Source organism: Sphaeramia orbicularis, chromosome 9 (assembly GCF_902148855.1).
Source record: "Sphaeramia orbicularis chromosome 9, fSphaOr1.1, whole genome shotgun sequence".
NCBI classification, from domain to species: Eukaryota; Metazoa; Chordata; class Actinopteri; order Kurtiformes; family Apogonidae; genus Sphaeramia; species Sphaeramia orbicularis.
The window spans coordinates 21,799,791-21,824,469 of NC_043965.1; the positions used below are offsets into that span (position 1 = coordinate 21,799,791).

The 24,679-nt window shown below is 40.6% G+C and overlaps 1 protein-coding gene and 1 pseudogene across 1 annotated transcript; both read left to right on the forward strand.

Moving 5' to 3' along the window:
- Positions 1 to 296: 296 nt before the first annotated feature.
- Positions 297 to 3,758, forward strand: LOC115425174 (macrophage-expressed gene 1 protein-like). Its single transcript, XM_030142549.1, has 3 exons — positions 297 to 407; positions 823 to 1,317; positions 1,833 to 3,758. Exons 2-3 carry the CDS (start codon positions 868 to 870, stop codon positions 3,456 to 3,458), a joined length of 2,076 nt encoding a protein of 691 aa, XP_029998409.1. The 5' UTR covers positions 297 to 407; positions 823 to 867; the 3' UTR covers positions 3,459 to 3,758.
- A 15,123-nt stretch (positions 3,759 to 18,881) lies between these two features.
- Positions 18,882 to 24,547, forward strand: LOC115425966 (macrophage-expressed gene 1 protein-like; annotated as a pseudogene).
- Positions 24,548 to 24,679: the final 132 nt, after the last annotated feature.

The following is a 24,679-nucleotide window of genomic DNA, read 5'->3' on the forward strand; positions in this document are numbered from 1 at the left end:
TTCACTTACCTGTTATGAAAGTACACTTATAAAAGTTATGATTAAAATCACATTTTTTTTTTTTTTTTTGTCAGTTCGTGGCAGATGTGCTGCGCAGCAATTTATTGTTGGTGTCTATTTTCATGTATGAGAGAAACAGGTGGGTAACTGAAAATACACTCAAGATGAAGGTTAACGTGTCATGTTTGTGTAGTTTTTAGACTTCTCTTTTATCATTTTTCCCCATCATCAGGGCGTAACACTTTGAGCTCTTGTTTAACATTTTTTTGGCTTCAGCGTCTCATTCGTCATACATACCTCCTCTTGTAGCTGTCTTTTGCTTTCACTCACAGTTGTGTGTTGGATTATGGAATGATACAACAGAAAAACAAGCTGTGACTGAATATACGCCCAAACTCCTTCACTTGGTAAGTTGTTTGAACATGCAATAGAAAAACTTTACTTTTCTAGTTTTGATGTTCAGGCACGTTCTTTAGACTTCTGCAATTTTCTCATGAGTGAGAGTTTACTTCAGGATACTAGAGGAATATCAATCATACTGATTTAAAGATGACACAAGGACTTGTACTTTTTTTTTTCCAACGATAAATGTGATTATACTTTTGATTTTGTAGTATGTGATTTGTGTGAGACTATACCTGAGTCAGAAATAACAGCTGAACACATAAAAATCTTAGACCATTTATATTTACTGAACTTTTTTACATCTTTTTAATTCGTAACCTATTAAATACTGTGGATAATCAGACTGTCAACCTACTAAGAAAGGTAAAATATGATCCTCACCCCCAAAGACCTGTCTTGTCATATGATTCATTTCAGAACAGAAAGAGGAACTTGACTTGCGCCTTAAACGCAGGTGTCATCATGAAAGCAATAGTGATCTTCCTAGTTCTTTGTCTCATCGATGGGCGGCCCTCTGTTCCCATCCCCCACTCACCCAACGGGATCAGACAATGTCGTGCCTCCACAGGCCTCTCCATCACAGCCATGGAGGTGCTGCCCGGTGGAGGCTGGGACAACCTTCGAAACATAGACATGGGTCGAGTCATGAACATGAGCTTCACCTACTGTCAGACCACTGAGGACGGGCTCTACTTCATTCCAGATGAGGTGTTTGTAATCCCCCGAAAGGAGACGGGTGTGGAGACCAACTCGGAAATTATCACTTCCTGGATGCAGCAGACCAGCGTAACATCTCACTCCATAAATGCAGACGTCTCCTTCTTCTCTGTGCTCAATGGGAAATATTCTGAAGAGAACCAACGGATGAAAACACATCAGGTCAAAGACTCTGCGACCATGGCCAGAGTCCAGGTGAGTTTTGACTTTTCCTACTGTATAACATTAAAACCATTAGAAAGTTTATTAATTAAGAACTAAAACAAGGGTCATATTAACATTACTTATACAAATTAGTCATATTTAGTTGGTCATCTATTAATTTTACTTTAAATTATAAAAAGCAATGCTGGCAATGTGTCAGAATCAGGAAGAACTACTGTAACTTCAAGTCTATGGAAAGACACTGCAGTCACGTTAGAGCAGCGTTTTTCAACCTTGGGGTCGGGACCCCACGTGGGGTCGCTTGGAATTCAAATGGGGTCACCTGAATATTCTAGAAATTGATAAAAAATAAAAACTTACAAATAAAAAATATACGGAGTTGAGAGAGACAATCCCAATACATAAAAGACATGACAAACTGTGAAGCTGAAACTGAAGCAATGTGATACTGTTTATCTTTCAAGGAGCATCTTTCTAGGAGCACCCAGATGTTAAAACTACTTCAGAATATTATTTAATACTGTTCTGTTCCTTTCCTTTTAAAGGTTCGTAACGTCATCTACACCGTTAAGGCTTACCCTGACTTCACTCTGGACTCTCGCTTCGCTCAGCAAGTCAAAGAAGTTGCTGATGCTATTGAAAACAACCAGACCAGGAATGCAGCCTATCTATCAGAGAAGATGGTCGTGGACTATGGAACCCACGTTATCACTAGTGTTGATGCTGGAGCTGTATTAGCGCAGGAGGACTACCTCCGCTCTGCATATGTCACAGACAGTCAATCAGACACCTCATCTGTTAAAGCTCAAGCCGGCTTAAACTTTTTTGACAAAGTCAAATTTGACATCAGCAGTCAGGACACCCAGAAGAGCTCAACACTTCATGGCTATCAGTCCAACATTCAGTACTCTATTGTTCAAAGCCACGGTGGTGTGCCTTTCTATCCTGGTATCACTCTGCAAAAGTGGCAAGAGAGCACTAGAAACAACCTGGTCGCTATTGATCGGTCAGGATTACCCTTGCACTATTTCATAAACACCAACACCTTCCCTGACCTGCCTCAGCCTACTGTTGGAAAGGTGGCTCTCGCGGTGAGCCAGGCCGTGGAGCGCTACTACAAGGTCAACAAACGTCCTGGCTGTGTTGACATCAACTCAAAGAACTTCAACTTTCAGGCCAATATTGACGATTCATCCTGTGAGGGTCCTGCTACAAACCTCAGCTTTGGTGGTGTCTATCAGGAGTGTTACTTGTACAGCTCAGATGCAGGTCCACTTTGTGAGGAACTGGAGCAGAAAAACCCAGCCACGGGTGACTTCTCCTGCCCGTATCCTTACGGGGCCACTTTACTGAGATCTGAACTGAGAGAACAGGGTTACTATTTTCGCCAATGCTATGGTCAATTCTGTCAGGACCAGTATTACGTTCGCAGTGCTACTATTAACACATACTGGTGCTCAGTTAATGGAAAGGCGCCAGATAACTCTGGGTATCTGTTTGGAGGCATCTACAGCCCCTCACTCCTGAATCCCATCACCAATTCCAAAAGCTGCCCTGCTAGTTTCATTCCAGTCAAATTTCTCTCTGATGGCCAGGTGATTTGTGTAAGTAAAGACTATGAAGCTGGTACCAGATCCTCTGTTCCATTTGCAGGCCTCTTTAGCTGTGAGTCAGGCAACCCACTAGCAAATGGACAATGGCGCTGTCCTCCCAAATTTAGCCAACACCTTGCTACAGTCAGCGATGGGTGTGAGATTCTTTATTGTGTTCAGTCTGGATTGTTCACAGGTGGTCAACTGCAACCTGTCCATCTGCCTCCTTTTACTAAACCTTCTCTGATCAGCATGCAGCGCACCAACACAGTTATGGTGATGACAGAGGGGGATAAGACCTGGGTCAGGGTGGGCCAGACCAAGATGTGGAAACTGGCTAAACCAGAGGAACTAAAGGAGGTGATGACGGACTTCGATCCAGAATCTAAGTCTATGTCTGGTGGTGCGAAAGCAGGGGCAGCCTTCGGGGTGCTGGGGTTGCTGGCGGCGGTCATAGTGGTAGGGGTCCTGGTAAAGAGAAAGCTGTCTGGATCTCTGACGGCTAGAGGCTATCAAGAAATACAGGGAGGGACTGAGGATACTGATGAGCAAAGGTTTCCGATGCAGGAGGAGGCTTAAAGCAGAGCGCACAGCAGGGACAGACGGCAAAATGTTGAATGTTCTGTAGCTTGAATCTCGTTGTGTTAAATACTGTCACACCAAACTGTGCATCAGAAACAAATGCAGAAGCTGCTTTTACAGTGAACCAACACTGCCCCCATGAGGTCAAAAGCCAGACGTGACATACAGCCATGGAAATAATTATTAGTACACCCTTGATTCTTCAATTTCTTTTTCAATTTAATTCCTGGTACAACTAAAGGTACATTTGTTTGGACAAATATAATGATAACAACAATAATAGATCAAAAGAGTTTACTTTCAGAGCTGATATCTAGACATTTTCCATGGTTTTCTTGATAATAACCAAAATCACTTCAGTTCTTACATCAATATCTATGGTATTGTACTGCCAAAAACAGTGCTTTTAGACATTCCATATTTTCTTTTTGCTCTGTTTTAGTCACATGATACACACAGGAGTTAGTACCTGATTGCATAACCATTGTTTTTGATGACTTTTGATGGTCTACTATTTTTTTCCGTGACTATATGTAAACAGTTTAAATTTCTGTGTAACATGAATGCTAGGGTTGTTTAATAACAAAAGTCTTTTCCTGTATGCTTATGTTAATTACTTGTAAATTCTATTAATCTTTGTCTTTATAGTGCCGCATATATACACATTACATTTTGTCTTTAACCACTGATTAAAGTATTAAAATATTCAATGCTGGTCTATTGTCATATTTTTACAAAAGTAACACTGGGTCTTTATGGGTTAATGAACACTGACATTGAATTTTCTCCTCTCTCCCAGGGGGATGGGCACCATTCTTCTTCTTTTATGGAGGTAGAGACCACTACCAAACATGTCTGTCTGTAATCTGGCCCAAGATCTGGTGACTGTGGAGCTTAGTGTCATGGTTATAATGTTCTCATCTTATGGTTAAAAGAAATAATAATTCATGGAAAGACTTGATTTAAAGGATAATTCAGGATTTTCGCATGTTAGGATGACAGTTCATTAGGAAGTGATAAAAAAGGATAAGAGTTAATTTGTCTTAGGTTAAGAATGTTAAAATAAGGATTTGCCATTCGCTCTGTGTTGAGTGCTTTTGCTTTGTAGGTATGGAAACAATAGAAACACTAACCACAGTTATAGATAATATAGGATAGGAGGAGACAATACCAGGAACACAATCACCTATTCAAAGTGAAGATCATAGTGGGAATGGACAACAGTATCAGCGACCAGTTAGAGAGAGACAACCCCCAAGAGCAGTGGTTTCCAACCTTTTTTGACTCCTGACCCCATTTTAACATCACAAATTTCTGGTGACCCCAGACATTCAAAACAGAGATTTTTTTATTTTTATTTCTTTGCTAAAATTAATTTGTTTTTGATCATGTAATATTTTGTTATACTACGTAGCACATAAATGTTAATTTTAGAGGACATTTAGTTTATATAATGTATATTATTGTGGACAGAGGTAGTAAAGCCAGGTGTAGATTACTGCACAGAGGGAGAACTGGATTTTCCTTGGTCAGGATATGTACAGTCAGTCCATCTTGGATTTACAAGCCTGACAATTAATACTGAACAAACAAGAACTCAAACTATGAATTAAAGACAGAATTAAAGTGTAAAATATGTGTTTTTATATTTTTGGATTTTATGTGTTGTTTTATTACTTGCTGTTTTTAATCACCTTTTACATGTTTCTTTAATAATGTTTTAAATGTGTTTCTTTTTCCATGTTGTTGTATTTCAATGTCCTGTGTGAAGCACCTTGAATTGCCTTGTTGCTGAAATGTGCTATACAAATAAACTTGCCTTGCCTTAAAGATAAACAGTACCACAGTGCTTCAGTTTCAGCTTCAGTTTGTCTTTCATGTATTGTGATTGTCTCTGTCATCTCACCATATATTTTTTTTATTAGTAAGTTTTTATTTTTATTTTTATCAATTACTAGAAATTCCAGGCGACCTCCCATGGGGTCCCGACCCCAAGGTTGAAAACACTGCCCAAGAGTCTTCACATATGACCAACTAGGCCAGGGGTCGGCAACCTTTAACACTCAAAGAGCCATTTCGACCCGGTTTCCATGGAAAAGACAACACTGGGAGCCGCAAACACTTTTTGACATCTGAAATGAAGATGTTAGCCTATATATACCGTAAATTCCGGACTATAAGCCGCTACTTTTTTCCCACACTTTAAACACTGCGGCTTATACTCCGAAGCGGCTTATACAACGATTTTACCGGTACCACGGCTTGGTACCGCCGCGGCGCACCTCAGTGATGCCACGGCGCACCTCGGTGCTAACGCTAGGTGCTGTCGCACCGCCGTACCATGGCCAGGTGCCATGGCACCGCGGTGGTGCCTCGGCTCGAGGTGCCGGTGGTGCCGCGGCACCGGTTGCACCCAGTTGTGGCACCGCGGTGCCATGGCACCTGACACCGAGCAGTGGCACTGCGGTGCAACGGCACCCGGCACCGAGGTGCCACGGCACCTGGCACTGAGCCGTAGTACTGCAGTGCCACGGCACCTAGCGTTGGCCCCGAGGTGCCGCGGCACCTTGGTCGTGCCATGGCACCTGGGGTCATTAAATGTTCTATTTTCTTCAGATATTTTCTTTTCTTAGATTTCTCTATACTTGGCCTACCTGGGGTTGAAAGTCTCGATAAATGTACGGTGTTTTGGCGGGCTGTCGGAGAGTGTGACCCATATTTTGAGCGACGAAAAATAATACTATGTGTATATATATATATATATATATATATATATATATATATATATATATGTGTAAAATTTTATTTTAATATTTCGAGATCACAATAATCTTACAATTTACAACTACAATTAAACAAACGAACAAACACAAATAAAATACTTTGTTCCAATATTGTGCAGTTTTGGTGTCGCAGGGCAATCCGCGCACGCCGGCTGCCGGCTGACACGTCAAGTGCTGTCAAACGTCTCTGAAGAAGGTGAATGCTGATCACTGAAATTGCACAAGGTCTGAAGAAAGAAGTTAAAAACTTTGACTCAATAAGAAGACATGATACACGTTTTTGAGACAAATAACATACACTTCAATCGGACACATAATTTATTTTCCCAAGCCACGCAGAGCCGCAACATAAGGATGAAAGAGCCGCATGTGGCTCCGGAGCCGCGGGTTACCGACCCCTGAACTAGGCCATCCCAGTTGCTGTGGCACCGAACTTCCAAATAACATTATGTACCACTATCCTACAACATCCTATGGAGCCATGCCAGCAGCAAGTACATGGACAGAACTGGAATTATTAGCCTGCTGTTATATGGAGAACCAAGGTTATAATAGTTTTGGATTTTTACTTATAGTTTAGTTTTAATTAGTTTTGACTTTTTTTCTCTAATTCAGTTAGTTTTAATTAGTTTTTTAGAGCAGGTTTTCTAGTTTTTATTAGTTATCGTTTTTTCTGAATGCTTAGTTTTAGTTTAGTTTAGTTTCAGTAATTTCATATATTTTATCTTCCTCACCATCCCATTCAAAGAAATTAGTGAGGTGCGGATATGGGTTACCCTGGACACTTTATTTAGGGGTCGGGTTAGGGCGGCTCATTGACTGAGGAGAGACACAAACACATGTAAAGTACAATGTATAAATTCCCTATAGCAGGTTGGGGGGGGTGTGTGTGTGTGTGTGCGATCCATACACAACGTCGCTTATGTTAAAACAATGAGAAGATGTGCAAAGCGTGAGAGGAGATTCACAAAGCAGCCAGCAGCAGCTGTTAAACCGCATCAAAACATATATAAACCAGTTGACCAGCAGTTAAACCACATAGAAACATATATAAACCAATTAACCAGCAGTTAAACCAGATAGAAACATACATAAGCCAGCTAATCAGCAGTTAAACTGCATAGAAACATATATAAACCAGTTAACCAGCAGTTAAACCAGATAGAAACATATATAAACCAGTTAACCAGCAGTTAAACCAGATAGAAACATATATAAACCAGTTAACCAGCAGTTAAACCAGATAGAAACATATATAAACCAGCTAACCAGCAGTTAAACCAGATAGAAACATATATAAACCAGTTAACCAGCAGTTAAACCAGATAGAAACATAAATAAACCAGTTAACCAGCAGTTAAACCGCATAGAAATATATATAAACCAGCTAACCAGCAGTTAAACCAGATAGAAACATATATAAACCAGTTAACCAGCAGTTAAACCAGATAGAAACATATATAGACCAGCTAACCAGCAGTTAAACCAGATAGAAACATATATAAACCAGTTAACCAGTAGTTAAACCAGATAGAAACATATATAAACCAGCTAACCAGCAGTAAACCGCATACAAACATACATAAACCATATAGAAACATATATAAACCACTTATAAACATATATAACCCAGTTCCTCATCAGTAAACCACACCTTAGCATATATCTCATCTCTTAATCATCTTCAGTTCCATTATTAGCATACTTTGCTTCAGTTCAGTTCAGCTAGCTGTAGCTAGTACCATCAAACATTTTTTAACATTATAACAGGTCACATACCTCTGTAATTGGATTAGTTTTCATCCTCCTCCTCTAAACTGTGCAGTTAAGGGCTTGGAAGGCCTTTTCATGGTGATAAACTCTCCAGTCTTTATCTGGATGCTAGTTCAACACTGGTCTGACTCTGTCCTTTAGCTCCGCTCTGTCTCTGTCACTCACACACACACAGTGAGGAAAAAAAAAAAAAAAAAAAAACATGTATCACTAAAGTAAATCCCAGACAGGACGGTGCTGCTTTGTCCCAGGTTTAGTTTGTATGTTCCAGGTAGAGTGGGGACCAGAAGACGACTGGAAACCACCAGTGACCAGACATGACAGACTGTGAAGTGTCGTAGGGTGCCACCAGCTCAAATTGCTGGAGCGAAATAAATCAATTTGATATCAATCCGACATTGACAAAGACGAAAACGAAGGGAATTTTATACATAACTTTTAAACGTTTTAGTTAGTTTTGTAAGCTCACAATACAGTTTCAGTTAGTTATCGTTTTTTTTCTTTTTATTTAGAGTTTTTATTTATTTCAGTTAACGAAAATGTTTTTTCAATTTAAGTTTTCGTCATTTCGTTCGTTTTTGTTAACGATAATAACCTTGTGCAGAACACACCCTTACACATACACACATCATACACTCATTGATGGACCGTTTCACAAACTGAGTGTTAACATGCTTGCAGAAACATACATACCTTATGTCGTTGTGAATGGACTGATGGACAAGTAGAGTGCTGATACACACGGGCCACACAATCTCCTGGATTTTGAATAACTTGAGTGATTGTTTACAGATTGTTGCATGATTGATCTGATGACATTACATACACTGGGTAAATGCTTTAGACATTACTTACCTGCTGGTTTAGGTGCCAGGGATGACATCAGTGTTGTAGGGGAGTGTGTCATGTTTTTAATGTTCTCATCTTATGGTTAAAAGAAATAATAGCCTAATTCATGGAAAGACTTGATTAAAAAGATAATTCATGGTTTTCATATGTCAGGATGACAATTGATTAGGAAGTGATAAAAAAGGATAACAGTTAATTTGTCCTAGGTTAAGAATGTTAAAATGAGGATTTGCCATTCGTTCTGTGTTGATTACTTTTTCCTTGTATGTATGGAAACAATAGAAACAGTAACCACAGTTATATATAAAATAGTTTTATTCTATATTACTTTTTGTTTACAACCTTTCACTTACCTGTTATGAAAACGTACTTACAAAAGTTATGTTTAAAATCTCAATTGTTGCATTTTTTGTCAGTTCGTGGTGGATGTGCTGCTCAGCAATTTATTGTTCATGTGTATACAGTGTGTGAGAGAAGCAGGTGGCTAACTGAAAATACACTCTGGATGAAGGCTAACGTATTGTGTTTGTTAGTTTTTCCACTTTTCCTTTTATCGTTTTCCCCGTTATTGGGGCGTAACATTTGGAGGCACTGCTGGGATAGTGTGCAGCGTGGTTCTACAGGAGTTGTTCCCAGCTGTTACACACCACTTTTAAAACAACCCAGACTGTCGGAGCAGGTGAGGAGGTGTTTCTATAGTGGGAGCTTTATTTGATAGAAGTTATAATTCTGTCTGAATGAGCTACCTTTACCCATATTCATATGAATAAGTAAATAATGGTACTTCTATAGTAGGAGCTTTATTTAATAGAAGTTCTAAAAGCCTGTCGAAATGAGCAGCCTTTACCCATATTCATACGAATAAGTAAATAATGGTGTTTTTCTACAGTAGAAGCATTATTTCATTTTCAAATAGGTTTGTCGAAACGTAAGGTAGCATGTTTTGACAGGGTAGCGTCAATCGATAGACGTTGCTGTCCATATACGCTACTGGTAGCTTACTTCGACGGAGCAGCTCAACTCGACAGAACACCGCCCGCCGTGGGACCCAAACCATCTTCGGATGCATGTGGTCTGAGGTATTGCTACATACCAGGACAGCTATTGCTACGAAGGTTAACCAATAGGATCTCGCCGCTAGCACTTATGTTTTGCTAAAAGGATGGCATCTACAGAGATAGAGGAGGTACACTCGGAGTTATCAGAGAACTATGCTTGCTGCCAGAGAAGTTCGGTGGAGCTATGTGACTATCTAATCCACACCAGTGCGAAGTTCCGGCATGTTGTGCCGAATTCTACTCCCTGCCGAAAACAGCTCCCCCTTCCTAAATCAGCCATGAAGAGAACAATGTGCACCAAATTCACACTGCCACAACTTTTTCTCCTTTCTGACTGTAGGGCATGAAATTAATTGTGAATTATTCAACCTCATAACACCATCATAGCTGTGCAGCAATTAAGTAATGAATAATCTTGTAAGATATTGCAGTTATGTTTTTTTTTTTTTTTTTGTATCTGGTTAATATTAAAGAATGTGCAAACTGAAAGGTATATAAAACTTTCTAAAGTTAAATCTTAGATACACAACACACAAAATATATAACAATAAAAACAGATACCTCGGCTGGGGATGCAGTTTTTGGCAGCGAGCAGAATTCGACACCAGATATTGCCGAAAACTGCATCCCTCATAACAATAAGCTTGCGAAGCTACAAAAGTGAAATGACTTTAGCAGCTCACATTTGGAGCTATTCTAGTGTGACAGGATGAATTTGGTTAACTTTGTTCTCTTCATGGCTGATTTAGGAAGGGGGAGCTGTTTTCGGCAGGGAGTAGAATTCGGCACAACAGGGCATGTTAGCGGCAAAGGGCGAAACAGATCTTATCATGCTAATTTCAGGCTACATCCAGAGAAGAGGCGCTAGAGGACCTTGAGGATCAAGGTATGGCTGATTTACTCCATCTTCAAGATAAATTTACGAGCTACAGGCTGGGTGTGATGCTAGTTCAGCAAAACAAGAGGTAGAGCAGCAGAAAAAAAACAAGATAAAGAGGAAAAATTTTCAAGGAAATTGAAGCTTTATGGCTCCAGCTAGCAAGTATACAGAACGAGAGACAAAGAGAAAAGAGACACTAAAAGCGACGGTTACAACAGACAGGTAACATAGAACACAGCCCACAACCCTCCACCTCATCACTTGCACAAAGACTTCAAAATTGCTGGCCAAATTAGTGAGCCAGGTGAAATGGAGAAATTGACTTTTTCAAGCTTAGCGTGGCAATTGAACATGGTCTAAGCAAAGGGTTTCCAGAACTAGAGACTGTGGATGCAGTGATTAGGACCTCTAGCGCCTGATACGCAGCTTCACAGGTATTTGGAGGGCAAAGTGAATTTGACATTACCAACACTGAGACGAATCCTCCGTTCACGCTATCAGGAAAAAGTGCAACCAATCTCCATACACAGTGACTTCTGAGGTGCAGAGACTGAAATAAACCCCCCAGAACTTCCTCATCCACACTCTTGACCTGAGACAAAAGATCTTGTTTGCCTCACAGGAATCTGAGTCGGGTCTTCAGTATGATCCAGGGTTAGTGCAAAGAATGTTTCTTCACACTGTGTTAACTGGGCTGCAGAACAAACAACATTAAGCAGGATCTTCAGCCTTATTTGGAACAAGCTAACATCTCTGATGAACTGTTGCTTGAGAGAATGAACACAGCATGTGTCTATGAGACAGAGAAACAGATGAAAAGAAAATGGAAGGGCAACAGAAACCTGTTACTGTTCACTCAGCACAGTCAAGTGATGTTCCTGTTGAAAAGAATGGAAAATCAACCACTCACCAAAATCCTAAAGTTTCCCCTATCATTCTCTCCTAACTCGAGGAGATTAAATCTGAGATAGCTCTGCTGAAAGACCTGAAAGTTGAAGTATCTCAAATCAGGGAGTCCATGCTGCAGCCCCAGTATGTGCCCAGACCACAACCACCAGCAGGGGGTGCTGATGGTACATCAGGACTGCAATTCTAATGTCAGCAGATGCAGAATTTGTCACAGAACTACTGGTCCTATGCAGGCCGTAGACACCAAGGTGAAACTGCCCGTACCAGGAAAGATTTGCCCCACAACACAGCCTCCCTCCATCACATTGCAGATGAATGAGGAGATGTTTTAGCTGTCAATAGAGTGGAGCTGAAGATTATTGTACACATTGTTACAGGTGTGGCCGCAGCAAGCGTTTCCTTACTGGATGTCAGACAAGGGGACAGAGACAATTTGGAGGTGAGCCTTTAAATGGGGGAGGTCACTTGCATGGAACAGGGAGCGACCAGTAACACAGCAAGGTCCCAGTAATGAGCACACTGTGGACAGAGGGGAAAGGGGTAATGCTGAAACAGTGTGCATCTTATATAAGTGTGCTTTATTGTTCTAGACCATGCCAAGGGGATACTTTGGCTCAACACAAAAAACACCTGTAACCTCATTCATGTATGACTGCTAACGCTACCTCAAAAAGAGGAAAAACAGGATAATAGGGCCCCATTGGTAGGAGAGAAACACATGGTTAGCTGCTTCATCCGAGGTCAGAGGGTTCAAGCTTTATGGGACTCAGGCTTCCAGTAAAATAATTGATGAGTTATGGAAAGAAGTGCTCTTACCAGACACAAGACTAAGAGACATTTCTGAAATTTTGGACATGACACCGGGTCGAGATATTAAGGCAGCAAATGGGGAGAGCATGCCATATACAGGTTGGGTTGAGATAGCTTTCAGGTTAGCTTTCGGGGCTGTATCCAAGGACAGAAGTAATTGTTCCCATGCTTGTAATGAAGGGTGGTAAATTTGCTCAACCAATCTTTGGCTCTAATGTAATTAAGGTTATTATTGACAGTGAATTGAAACAATCAGACACTACTGTCAGGGGACAACTTATTAAAACAGTGAGGGCAGCATTCCCACGCCACACAGACACTTCTGTAAATCAAGTAACCACTGTTGTGAGCAAGCCAGTGTCAAGGAAAGAAATGATGTAGTCAAAACCAAAATAATCAACATACCATCAACATAGCACCTGTCAGTACAAGTTGAGTGTCACGTTCCACATGCACTCCCCACAGGAGGATGCAATGCTAATCTTCGAGCCTGATGTGAATCCTCGTTGGACAGAGGAACTTGAACTGTGTGACATGCTTGTAGAGGTAACCGGAGACACAAAAACCCCTCTATTACTGTGTGTGTGCAGAATCCAACAGATCATTACATAGTGGTAGCAGGGAGAACTGTTCCAGCATGTCCAAGCAGTCTACCCCCCCTCTATGCTAGAGAGATCCCATCCCCCCAACATCAGTCACAACAAACCACATCCCTACTGAAGAGGATCAAACTAATGGTAATGTCTGGGACCCACCTGTGAATCTGAGTCCACCTCAGCGAGCCAGAGCTGTTTGCCAGATGTTAAGAGAGGAGTCTGCCTCCTTTTCAAGAACAGATGATGATATACCTGTATAGAAAAAATTACAGCTTAGCATATCTCTAATAGACACTGAGCCTGTCGCAAAAACATACCTATCTGTGTGTAAGCCATTGTACCAGGAATGAAGGACTACCTGAGTGACCTTATTGCTCAGGGTTGGGTAGAAAAATTTAACTCTCCCCTTATGCTTCACCAGTTGTGTGTGTCCGGAAAAACAAGACAGCAGTCTACGTTTGTGCATCACAACTACCATGAGGTGAATAGGAAGATGCTCCATGACCATCAGCCTATCCAAGGGTGTAAGATGTAATGGATGGGCAAGGAGGCAACTCATGGTTCTTTCTCCGAGACCAAGGGACGGCTTATCATCAGGGGTTTATGGCAAGGGGGAGCAGACCTCTGACTGCTTTTGTGACACCATGGGGTCTCTGTGAGTGGATCGGGGTTCCCTTTGGTCTCATGAACGTTCCAGCTGCCTTCCAGTGCTGTATAGAGGAATGTACGTCAGCATGGTATAAAATTAAAACCTAGTGTTACTCCCACTACAGGTTATTAACATCATAATGACAGTGGAGAAATTAAAGTTCAATAGTTTTATTACAAAGCTCTGTGTGGCAGTTCATAGGCTCACTTTAACCTCTTCGGTTATATCCCACATGTCCATAACAAGGCAGGGGTTAAATAACACACATCACTATTGTGTACACTACAAAAGGGTTTACACGTTCTGTGACTTACATGCTTAAGGTTCTCACACAAGTCCATATCACTGCAAAGTTAACCACATCACCATATGCCTGCCCTGAAGGCCTACCTGAGGTCAATCTAAGTACTGTTATTAAGCAGGGGGGGTGGCAACAGAAGATAAAACAAACAAACAAGACAAACAAAACAAAAAAGGAATGAAGACTAGTTTGCCCGAGGCAATTACCAGATCTTTTATGCCCGTTACCGGCTCACTTGCTGGGCAGACAAGACAAAGAAAAAAAAAAAAAAACCAACTAATTACACAAAAACCAACGGCAAGAAAACAGATAGCAAGCCGCAAATGCCTCTGTAAAATGCACAACACAAATCTTAAACACTTTATTAAATCCATTAAAATACACAACCGTTTGCAGATTACATTACAAAATTTAAAATACCTGGTTGTCCAAATGGTTCCCTTACCAACTACCAGTATTTGCCGCCCCAGCAGGGGAAACAAGTATGAAACCATAAAACAGTTCATGTCACACACCAAACAATATAAACATTTAAAAACAGGGCCTCAGCCTACAAGTGTTCCTTTGTTTCCCTGCATACCAGCATGGAGTGAGGTGTGCACTCGCCTCGCTCCTCCGGTCGGAACCACCAGCCACACACCTTTTCCTTCCTGTTTGGCAGATCACCAAGACTCCTTGTTGACTTGTTATTTGGTCTGACCATCGAGATTAGAACTGCTGATCATCAAGAGTACATGGAAAAGTGGAAAAAAACAGATGCGAGGGGCTTATGAGATTACAACAGCAAATACAAAAAAAAGTGTGCTGAGAAGAGCAGGACGAATTATGATAATAAAGTCAAGAGTTCTGTTTTGCATGAGGGCGACCGTGTTCTCATTAGGAATATGGCACCTAGAGGAGGGACAGGAAAGCTCAGGAACCACTGGAAAGATTGCATCCATAAAAGTAATCCGTCAGGTGGAGAAGACATGCCCATATATGAAGTGATACCTGAGCAAGGCAAAGCGATGAGGACGTAGGATCCTGCACTATAACCTCCTGCTGCCCTGTGACCATTTACCCTAGAAATTCAGCTGAAACCAGCTAAAAGGAAAAGACAAATTACAGCTCAGCCTTGTCAGGACAAAGATCAAACAGACCAAGAGATAAACAATGATGATAGTGATGATGATGATGATGATGATGGGTATTATGCACTCAGACATCAGTCCATGCACAGCCCCAACTCCACACAAATAGAGCGGATGCTGATGAAGGTGTCACACAGCTCTTGCAGGATGTTGAGCCTGAGCACCAGGGCAAGCACCAGCTGGAGCAGGGCACAAGAGATTCACTGTCGGAACAGGACATGTCACTTCAAGAGGAGACTGCACTGGAGGAGAGAATAGCAGGAACACAATCACCCATTCAAAGTGAAGATCATAGTGGGATATGGACAACAGTATCAGCGACCAGTTAGAGAGAGATAACCCCCAAGAGCAGTGGTTCCCAACCTTTTTTGACTCCTGACCCCATTTTAACGTCGCAATTTCTGGTGACCCAGACCTCAAAACAGAGATTTTTTATTTAATTTTTTTTTGCTAAAATTAATTTGTTTTTGATCTGTAATAGTTTGCTATACTACGTAGCAAATAAACATTCATTTTAAAGGACATTTAGTCTATATAATGTATATTATTGTGGACAGAGGCAGTAAGCCAGGTGTAGATTACTGCACAAAGGGAGAATTGGATTTTCCTTGGTCAGGATATGTACAGTCAGTCCAGCTTGGATTTACAAGCCTGACAATACTGAACAAACAAGAACTCAAACTATAAATTAAAGATAGAATTAAAGATAACAGTACCACAGTGCTTCAGTTTCAGCTTCACAGTTATCTTTTATGTATTGTGATTGTCTGTCAACTCACCATATATTATTTTATTAGTAAGTTTTTATTTTATCAATTACTAGAAATTCCAGGCAACCCCATTTGAATCCAGGCGACCCCACATGGGGTCCCAACCCCAAGGTTGAAAACCATGTCAAGAGTCTTCACATACAGTGTAACCATCGAGGCCATCCCATTTGCTGTGGCACCAGACTTCCAAATAACATTATGTACTACTATTTTACAACATCCTATGGAGCCATGCCAGCAGCGAGTACATGGACAACTCTGGTACAGAACTGATGGACTGTTTCACAAACTGAGTGTTTCACAAACTGAGTGTTAACATGCTCACAGAAACATACATACCTTATGTCGTTGTGAATGGGCTGATGGACAAGTAGAGTGCTGATGCACATGTGCCACACGCTCTCCTGGATTCTGAATAACTTGAGTGATTGTATACAGATTGTTGCACGATTGATCTGATGACATTACGTACACTGGGTCTTTCTTTCAACCCATCTGTACAAGTAAAAAACCTGGGTGTTATCTTTGACTCTGAGCTCACTTTCATCCCACACATTAAATCTATTGTAAAAACAGGTTTTTATCATCTTAAGAACATAGCCAGAGTCCGTCCAGTTCTCTCTCTCGAGCCAACACGGAGACGCTGATGCATGCTTTTATTTCCAGTAGGACTGACCACTGTAATGCCCTGCTTTCTGGTCTTCCCAAAGATAGAATCTCACAACTCCAACTTCTTCAAAATTCAGCCGCTCGAGTGCTGACGAAGACCAGGAAGGCGAGCTCACATTATACCAGTTTTTAAAATCACTGCATGGCTCCCCGTGTGTTTCAGGATTGATTTTAAGGTCCTTTTAATAGTTTTTAAATGTCTTAATGGTCTTGCGCCTTCTTATCTTTAGACTTGCTTTTACCATATGAACCCTCGTGGACCCTGAGGTCCTCTGGCACTGGACTTTTAGCAGTTCCAAAAGCTCACCACAAAAACTCATGGCGAGGCAGCTTTTCAGCATTACGCTCCTCGCCTTTGGAACAAGCCTGCCAGGGAACCTCAGGGCCGCAGAGAATGTAGAAATTTTAAAAAACCAGCTCAAGACCCCCCTTTTTAATTTGGCTTTTAACTAATGCCTGTTTTATCCACTCAAAGGTTTTATAGTTATATTCAATATATATCTTAAGATTCTTTTAACCAGTGCTTCTGTTTTATCACTTTAATGTTTAATATTTTTATTATTTTCATATATGTCTTAAATTTAGCTTCTTTTAATCAATTCTTTTATATCTTTTTAATGTTTCTTATTCTCCGGTGTTTCATCAGAGGGAGCCCTCCATGCCAGGGGGCGGCTGCGGACTCCGGGGGCTGTGGCACCTTCTCTCACTGGGGTCTGCTCCTTTCTGGTGGGTGGGGTCCCAGTTGGCCCTCTCCCACTGTTGGGATGCGGGCTGTGTCGCTGGTGCCTGGTTGCCGGGGTTGGCGGCTGCCCCTGGTGCGGATGGCTCCCTGAGACAGCACCTCCTCTTTTACTTTTACATTTTTGTTCTGGTCTACCCATGCTCAGTCAGTCTTTTAAGTATGTTTGAGCTTGTGGGTTTGCATATATGTGTGTGTGTGTGTGTGCGGGGGTAAGTGGGTGAGGGGCGGTACTGATTTTTAAACTGATAACTAAAGCACTTTGTGCTACAGTCTTAATGTATGAAAAGTGCTATATAAATAAAGATTATTATTATTATTAAGGCTTTAGACATTACTCACCTGTTGGTTGAGATGTCAGGGATGACATCTGTGTTGTAGGGAGTGTCTCATGGCTATTATGTTCTCATCTTATGGTTAAAAGATAATAGCCTAATTCATGGAAAGACTCGATTAAAAAGATAATTCATGATTTTTATTTGTCAGGACACAATTCATTAGGAAGTGATAAAAAAGGATAGTAGTTAATTTGTCCTAGGTTAAGAATGTTAAATGAGGATTTGCCATTCGTTCTGTGTTGACTGCTTTTGCCTTGTATGTATGGAAACAATAGAAACAGTACCACAGTTATAGATAAAATAGTTTTATTCTATATTACTTTGTTTACAACCTTTCACTTACCTGTTATGAAAGTGCACTAATAAAGTTATGATTAAAATCAAAATTTTTTTTGTCAGTTCGTGGCGGATGTGCTGCGCAGCAATTTATTGTTGGTGCCTATTTCCATGTATGAGAGAAACAGGTGGGTAACTGAAAATACACTCAAGATGAAGGCTAACGTGGTGGTAGGGTGGTACTGATTTTTAAACTTGTATGTAAAGCACTTTGTGCTACATCCTCAGTGTATGAAAAGTGCTCTTGTTCTCTCCCCTTCTTCTATCCCCACCCCCAACTCCCCATGTCAGGTCCGGCATCGAAATACGGTTCAACAAAACTCATAATAAACACAGCAGAATATCAAAGGGTGCTTCAAATACTTTATGAAGTTACCCTTGGCAAAGCAAATTTGTTCAGCATCAAAAGGAACCAGACTACCATTCTGCTGTTAGGACGCTGGACAAGACAAGTAGAAAATAAAAAAACAAATTGTATGAGATACTCCCTGGTAAAATGTCCAAATAAAAGAGGATACACAAGCAAAGGTGTCAGAAAAATGGGCAATGATGACTGGGAGTACAGTTGGTGTCGGCTGCTGCCTTATCGGTACAGACAGCTGCTTGTCAGCCAGCTGAGCCCATTAAAAAAAAAAAAAAAAAAAAAAAAAGTGCTATACAAATAAAGATTGATTGATTGATTGAACATATCATGTTTGTGTAGTTTTAGACTTCTCTTTTATCATTTTCCCCGTTATTGGGGCGTAACACTTTGAGGTTCAACATTTTTTTGGCTTCAGCGTCTCATTCGTCATACATATTTCCTCTTGTGGCTGTCTTTTGCTTTCACTTACAGTTGTGTGTTGGATTATGGAATAATACAACAGGAAAACAAGCTGTGCCTGAATATACGCCCAAACTCCTCCACTGTGTGAGTTCTTTGAATAGCAATAGAAAACTTTACTTTTCTAGTTTTGATGTTCAGGCACGTTCTTTAGACTTCTGCAGTTTTCTTGTGAGTGAGAGTTTACTTCAGGATACTAGAGGAATATCAATCATACTGATTTAAAGACAACGCGAGGACTTGTACTTTTTTTTTCTCCAAAGGTAAATATGATTATACTTTTGATTTTGTCATATTTGATTTGTGTGAGACTACACCTGAGTCAGAAATAACAGTTGAACAAGTTAAAATCTTAGACCATTATATTTACTGAGCTTTTTTCTTCATCTTTTTAATAAGTACCCTATTAAATACTGTGGATACTCACACTGTCAACCTACTAAAGAAAGGTAAAATATCATCCTCACCCCTTAAGACTTGTCTTGTCTTATGATTCATTTCAGAACAGAAAGAGGAACTTGACTTGTGCCTCATCATGATGGAAATTGCAATTTTCCTAGTTCTTTGTCTCATCGATGGGCGGCCCTCTGTTCACATCCCCCACTCACCCAACGGGATCAGACAATGTCATGCCTCCACAGGCCTCTCCATCACAGCCATGGAGGTGCTGCCCGGTGGAGGCTGGGACAACCTTCAAACATAGACATGGGTCGAGTCATGAACATGAGCTTCACCTACGTCAGACCACTGAGGACGGGCTCTACTTCATTCCAGATGAGGTGTTTGTAATCCCACGAAAGGACGGGTGTGGAGACCTACTCAGAAATTATCACTTCCTGGATGCAGCAGACCAGCGTAACATCTCACTCCATAAATACAAAAGTGTCCTTCTTCTCTGTGCTCAATGGGAAATATTCTGAAGAGAACCAACGGATGAAAACTCATCAGGTCAAAGACTCCGCGGTCACATCCAGAGTCCAGGTGAGTTTTGACTTTTCCTACTGGATAACATTAAAAACATAAGAAAGTTTATTAATTAAGAACTAAAATAAGGGTCATACTAATATTACTTATACAAATTAGTCATATTTAGTTGGTCATCTATTAATTTTACTTTAAATTATAAAAAGCAATGCTGGCAATGTGTCAGAATCAGGACGAACTACTGTAACTTCAAGTCCATGGAAAGACACTGCAGTCACGTTAGAGCAGTGTTTTTCAACCTTGGGGTCACCTGGATTTCAAATGGGGTTACCTGAAATTTCTAGTAATTAATAGAAATAAAAACTTAATAAAAAATATATGGTGAGTTGAGAGAGACAATCCCAATCCATAAAGACATGACAAACTGTGAAGCTGAAACTGAAGCACTGTGGTACTGTTTATCTTTCAAATGTTCATTGTGGTCAGTTTCAGATGCTGCAGCTCTTTCATAATTCATAGTTTGAGTTATTGTTTGTTCATCATTAATTGTCAGCCTTGTAAATCCAAGCTGGACTGACTGTACATATCCTGACCAAGGAAAATCAAATTCTCACTTTGTGCAGTAATCTACACCTGGCTTTCTGCCCCCATCCATAATATACATTATATAGACTAAATGTCATCTAAAATTAACATTTATTTGCAACATAGTATAGCAAACTATCACATAATCAAAAACAAATTATTTTTAACAAAAAAAGTCTTCCTTTTGAATGTCTGGGGTCGCCAGAAATTTGTGATCCTCAAATGGGGTCACGAGCCAAATAACGTTGGGAACCACTGGTTTAAAGGAAAATAAGTATTAAGTTACACATATACAGTAATGTGCAGAAGTCCTTTGCCAACATTAGGTTTGTGGGTAAGTAAAGTTATAATGACCATAAATAGCATCTGTCCCTGTATTAACATTAATCTGGATATATGGGAAGTATGTACATTGTACATACTTGCTGTACTTACATACTTGTACATTATACAGCAATAAAAAAAAAAAAAAAAAAAAGTTTCAGGGGACAAAAAAACAGGTTCTACAACCCAGGTAAAAGAGGTAGTATTAAGTGTGACTTCCCGTTGCACTTAAGATGCCTTTAATCATTTTATTCAGACAATATGAGAGTTATTGCATTAATTTAAAAAAAAAAAGTTTTATACCAGGTTTCATTCAACACATCTCAGATGTTTCTAACTATTTGTGGCTTCTTTCCATGGGGTCAGGGGTCACACTAGATAGTGACTTTTACCTTTAAACCCCTTCAGTTCAGTTTTTTGTGTATCTTGTATTTGAAGAAATGAGAATGAGACATAAATGTGTGTTCTACAACTAAAAGTAGCTGAAGACTTTTGCACAGGACTGTATGTTTCCATTAACTGCTTTTCACATAAATATCAGCAGCATATTAGGTCCTTGTTCATCCTTAGGAAGCTCTTATTAATGCATTACTAGCGCATTGTACCCGTGGTGCCATTGTGCAATAGCGCCCTCCCATGGTGCAACAGTGGCATTGCACCCGTACACCCTCCCGTGTTGCAGCATCGGGACACGCGTCGGTCGGACACAGAATGTCCATTATATAGGATTATGGGTGATGATATTTTATAACTACCAGTTTGATTTTATTTGAGTTTTTCAGTTTTGTTCTTAATAATAAATCAGTCACTATTCTTCTGGTTTACTACCTTACATGACTCATACTGAACGAAGCACATTGTTCCTCCTTTATGATCATCAGGGAGGGGGAAAAGTAAAAAGCATATTAGTTTAAAATATAATCATACAGAATAAAGCCTTGAGAAGCATTAGATAAAGATCAAGAATGACCCAAAATGCTACCGATATTCATGACAAAATATATAATACATAATAAATGGTTAATGGAGGAATACGTACCTGTGTTACCTGTGAAGTAAATTAATTAGGTGAAGGATAATAATAGTTGTTTTTATGAAACTGGGTTCATTTTGGTACCTGGCACTTTGCCAGATTTTAGCCCAAATAATAAGAGGACCTCAGATAAATGCAATAAATATCTCTTGCTCTGAGCCATCCCAAAATTAATGAATTTTTAATCAAATATTGGGGCAAAAAATAGGACCAAAATTGGGACATAAAAAGCTACCTAGGTATCAGTGCATTTGATCTGGAAAACATGGTGTGAAATGGTCTTATATATCGCTATAAGTAAAGACACTATTAAATTTGATGATCCTAGTGGGTTTTCTAATCCAGACATGCAGGTTTTTCATGAATCTCAGTCTCATTCCAGGTTTTGTGTGTAACCCATCCTGTCCACGGGCGTTACATGCGGAACCTGCCCATTTAAACTCATATAAATCGTGAGTGATTTTGCAACAGTGGTCATTTTTGTGAAACACTCACCTTGCATATTTACTTTAATCCCAAAATCTACCTGTGAGAGAATAAAAAATATTCGAAAAAAAATAACAGCATGAAATTTTCATGTTCTTTTTACCATGTTACATACTTTTTGTATCAGAGATTATATTAAAAAAATATGAAAATGTGTTTATCTGAAAAATAGTTTCTCTTTTAACTCAGTAAATATTTATTTTTTACATAGACCCAAAGTACTTCCAAACTTGCTTCATAACAGTAGTCTACATCTGGTTTGAATTTTTTGCCGATATGTCTTGTTTTTAGGGACCAGTTTCATAGGCGCACTCAGATGTTAAAACCACTTCAGAATATTATTTAATACTGTTCTGTTCCTTTTAAAGGTGCGTAACGTCATCTACACCGTTAAGGCTTACCCTGACTTCACTCTGGACTCTCGCTTCGCTCAACAAGTCAAAGAAGTTGCTGATGCTATTGAAAACAACCAGACCAGGAATGCAGCCTATCTATCAGAGAAGGGTCGTGGACTATGGAACCCACGTTATCACTAGTGTTGATGCTGGAGCTGTATTAGTGCAGGAGGACTACCTCCGCTCTGCATATGTCACAGACAATCAATCAGACACTCATCTGTTAAAGCTCAAACCAGCTTAAACTTTTTCAATGCACTCAAGTTAAACATCAGCAGTAAGGACACCCAGAAGAGCTCAATGCTTCAAGACTATCAGTCCAACATTCAGTACTCTATTGTTCAAAGCTACGGTGGTGCGTCTTTCTATCCTGGTATCACTCTGCAGAAGTGGCAGGAGAGCACTAGAAACAACCTGGTCGCTATTGATCGGTCAGGATTACCCTTTACTTTTTCATAAACACCAACAACTTCCCTGACCTGCCTCAGCCTACTGTTGGAAAGGTGGCTCTTGCGGTGAGCAAGGCCGTGGAGCGCTACTACAAGGTCAACAAACGTCCTGGCTGTGTTGACATCAACTCAAAGAACTTCAACTTTCAGGCCAACATTGACGATTCGTCCTGTGAGGGTCCTGCTACAAACCACAGCTTTGGTGGTGTCTATCAGGAGTGTGTCCCACGCAGCTCAGATGCAGGTCCACTTTGTAAGGAACTGGAGCAGAAAAACCCAGACACGGGTGACTTCTCCTGCCGTCTCCTTACAAGGCCACTTTACTGAGATCTGAACTGAGACAACAGAGTTACAATTCGTACCAATGCCATGACCAACAGAGACTGTGGCTTTCTGGGCTTTAGCACTTGCCAGAGTCAAGTCTGTCAGACAATATCTCGTTCGCAGTGCTACTATTAACACATACTGGTGCTCAGTTAATGGAAAGGCCCCAGATAACTCTGGGTATCTGTTTGGAGGCATCTACAGCCCCTCACTCCTGAATCCCATCACCAATTCCAAAAGCTGCCCTGCTAGTTTCATTCCAGTCAAATTTCTCTCTGATGGCCAGGTGATTTGTGTAAGTAAAGGCTATGAAGCTGGTACCAGATCCTCTGTTCCATTTGCAGGACTCTTTAGCTGTGAGTCAGGCAACCCACTAGCAAATGGACAACGGCGCTGTCCTCCCAAATTTAGCCAACAACTCGCTACAGTCAGTGATGGGTGTGAGATTCTTTACTGCGTTCAGTCTGGATGTTCACAGGTGGTCAGCTGCGACCTGTCCGTCTGCCTCCTTTTACTAAACCTTCTCTGATCAGCATGCAGCGCACCAACACAGTTATGGTGATGACAGAGGGGGATAAGACCTGGGTCAGGGTGGGCCAGACCAAGATGTGGAAACTGGTTAAACCAGGGGAACTAAAGGGGATGGCGACGGACGTCGATCAAGAATCTAAGTCTATGTCCAGTGGAGCGATAGCAGGGTAACCTTCGGGGTGCTGGGGTTGGTGGTGGCGGTGGTCATAGGGGTTGTTCCTGGTAAAGAAAAGAAGGAGGCTGTCTGGATCTCAGACGGCTAGAGGCTATCTGGAAATACAGGGAGGGACTGAGGATACTGATGAACAAATGTTTCCGCAGCAGGAGGAGGCTTAAAGCAGAGCACACAGCAGCGACAGACGGCAAAATGTTGAATGTTCTGTAGCTTGAATCTCTTTGTATTAAATACTGTCAGGGTCTGTAACACACCAAAATGTGCATCAGAAACAAAAGCAGAAGTTGTCTTTACAGTGAACCAACACTGCCCCCGTGAGGTCACAAGCCAGACATGACATATAGTCATGGAAAAAGTTATTACTACACCCTTGTTTTCTTCAATTTCTTGATCATTATAATGCCTGGTACAACTAAAGATACATTTGTTTGGACAAATATAAACAACAAAAATAGCTCAAAAGAGTTTCATTTCAGAGCTGATATTAGGCATTTTCCATTATTTTCTTGATAATAACCAAATCACTTCAGTTCCTACATTAATATCTATGGCATTGTACTGTCAAAAACAGTGCTTTTA

What these genes read in the sequence shown, in the direction of transcription:
- LOC115425174 (XM_030142549.1), top strand. Translation starts at nt 868, where the DNA reads ATGAAAGCAATAGTGATCTTCCTAGTTCTTTGTCTCATCGATGGGCGG. An exon ending in CGACCATGGCCAGAGTCCAG is followed by an intron (nt 1,318 to 1,832) that starts GTGAGTTTTGAC and finishes TTCCTTTTAAAG; the next exon opens with GTTCGTAACGTCATCTACAC.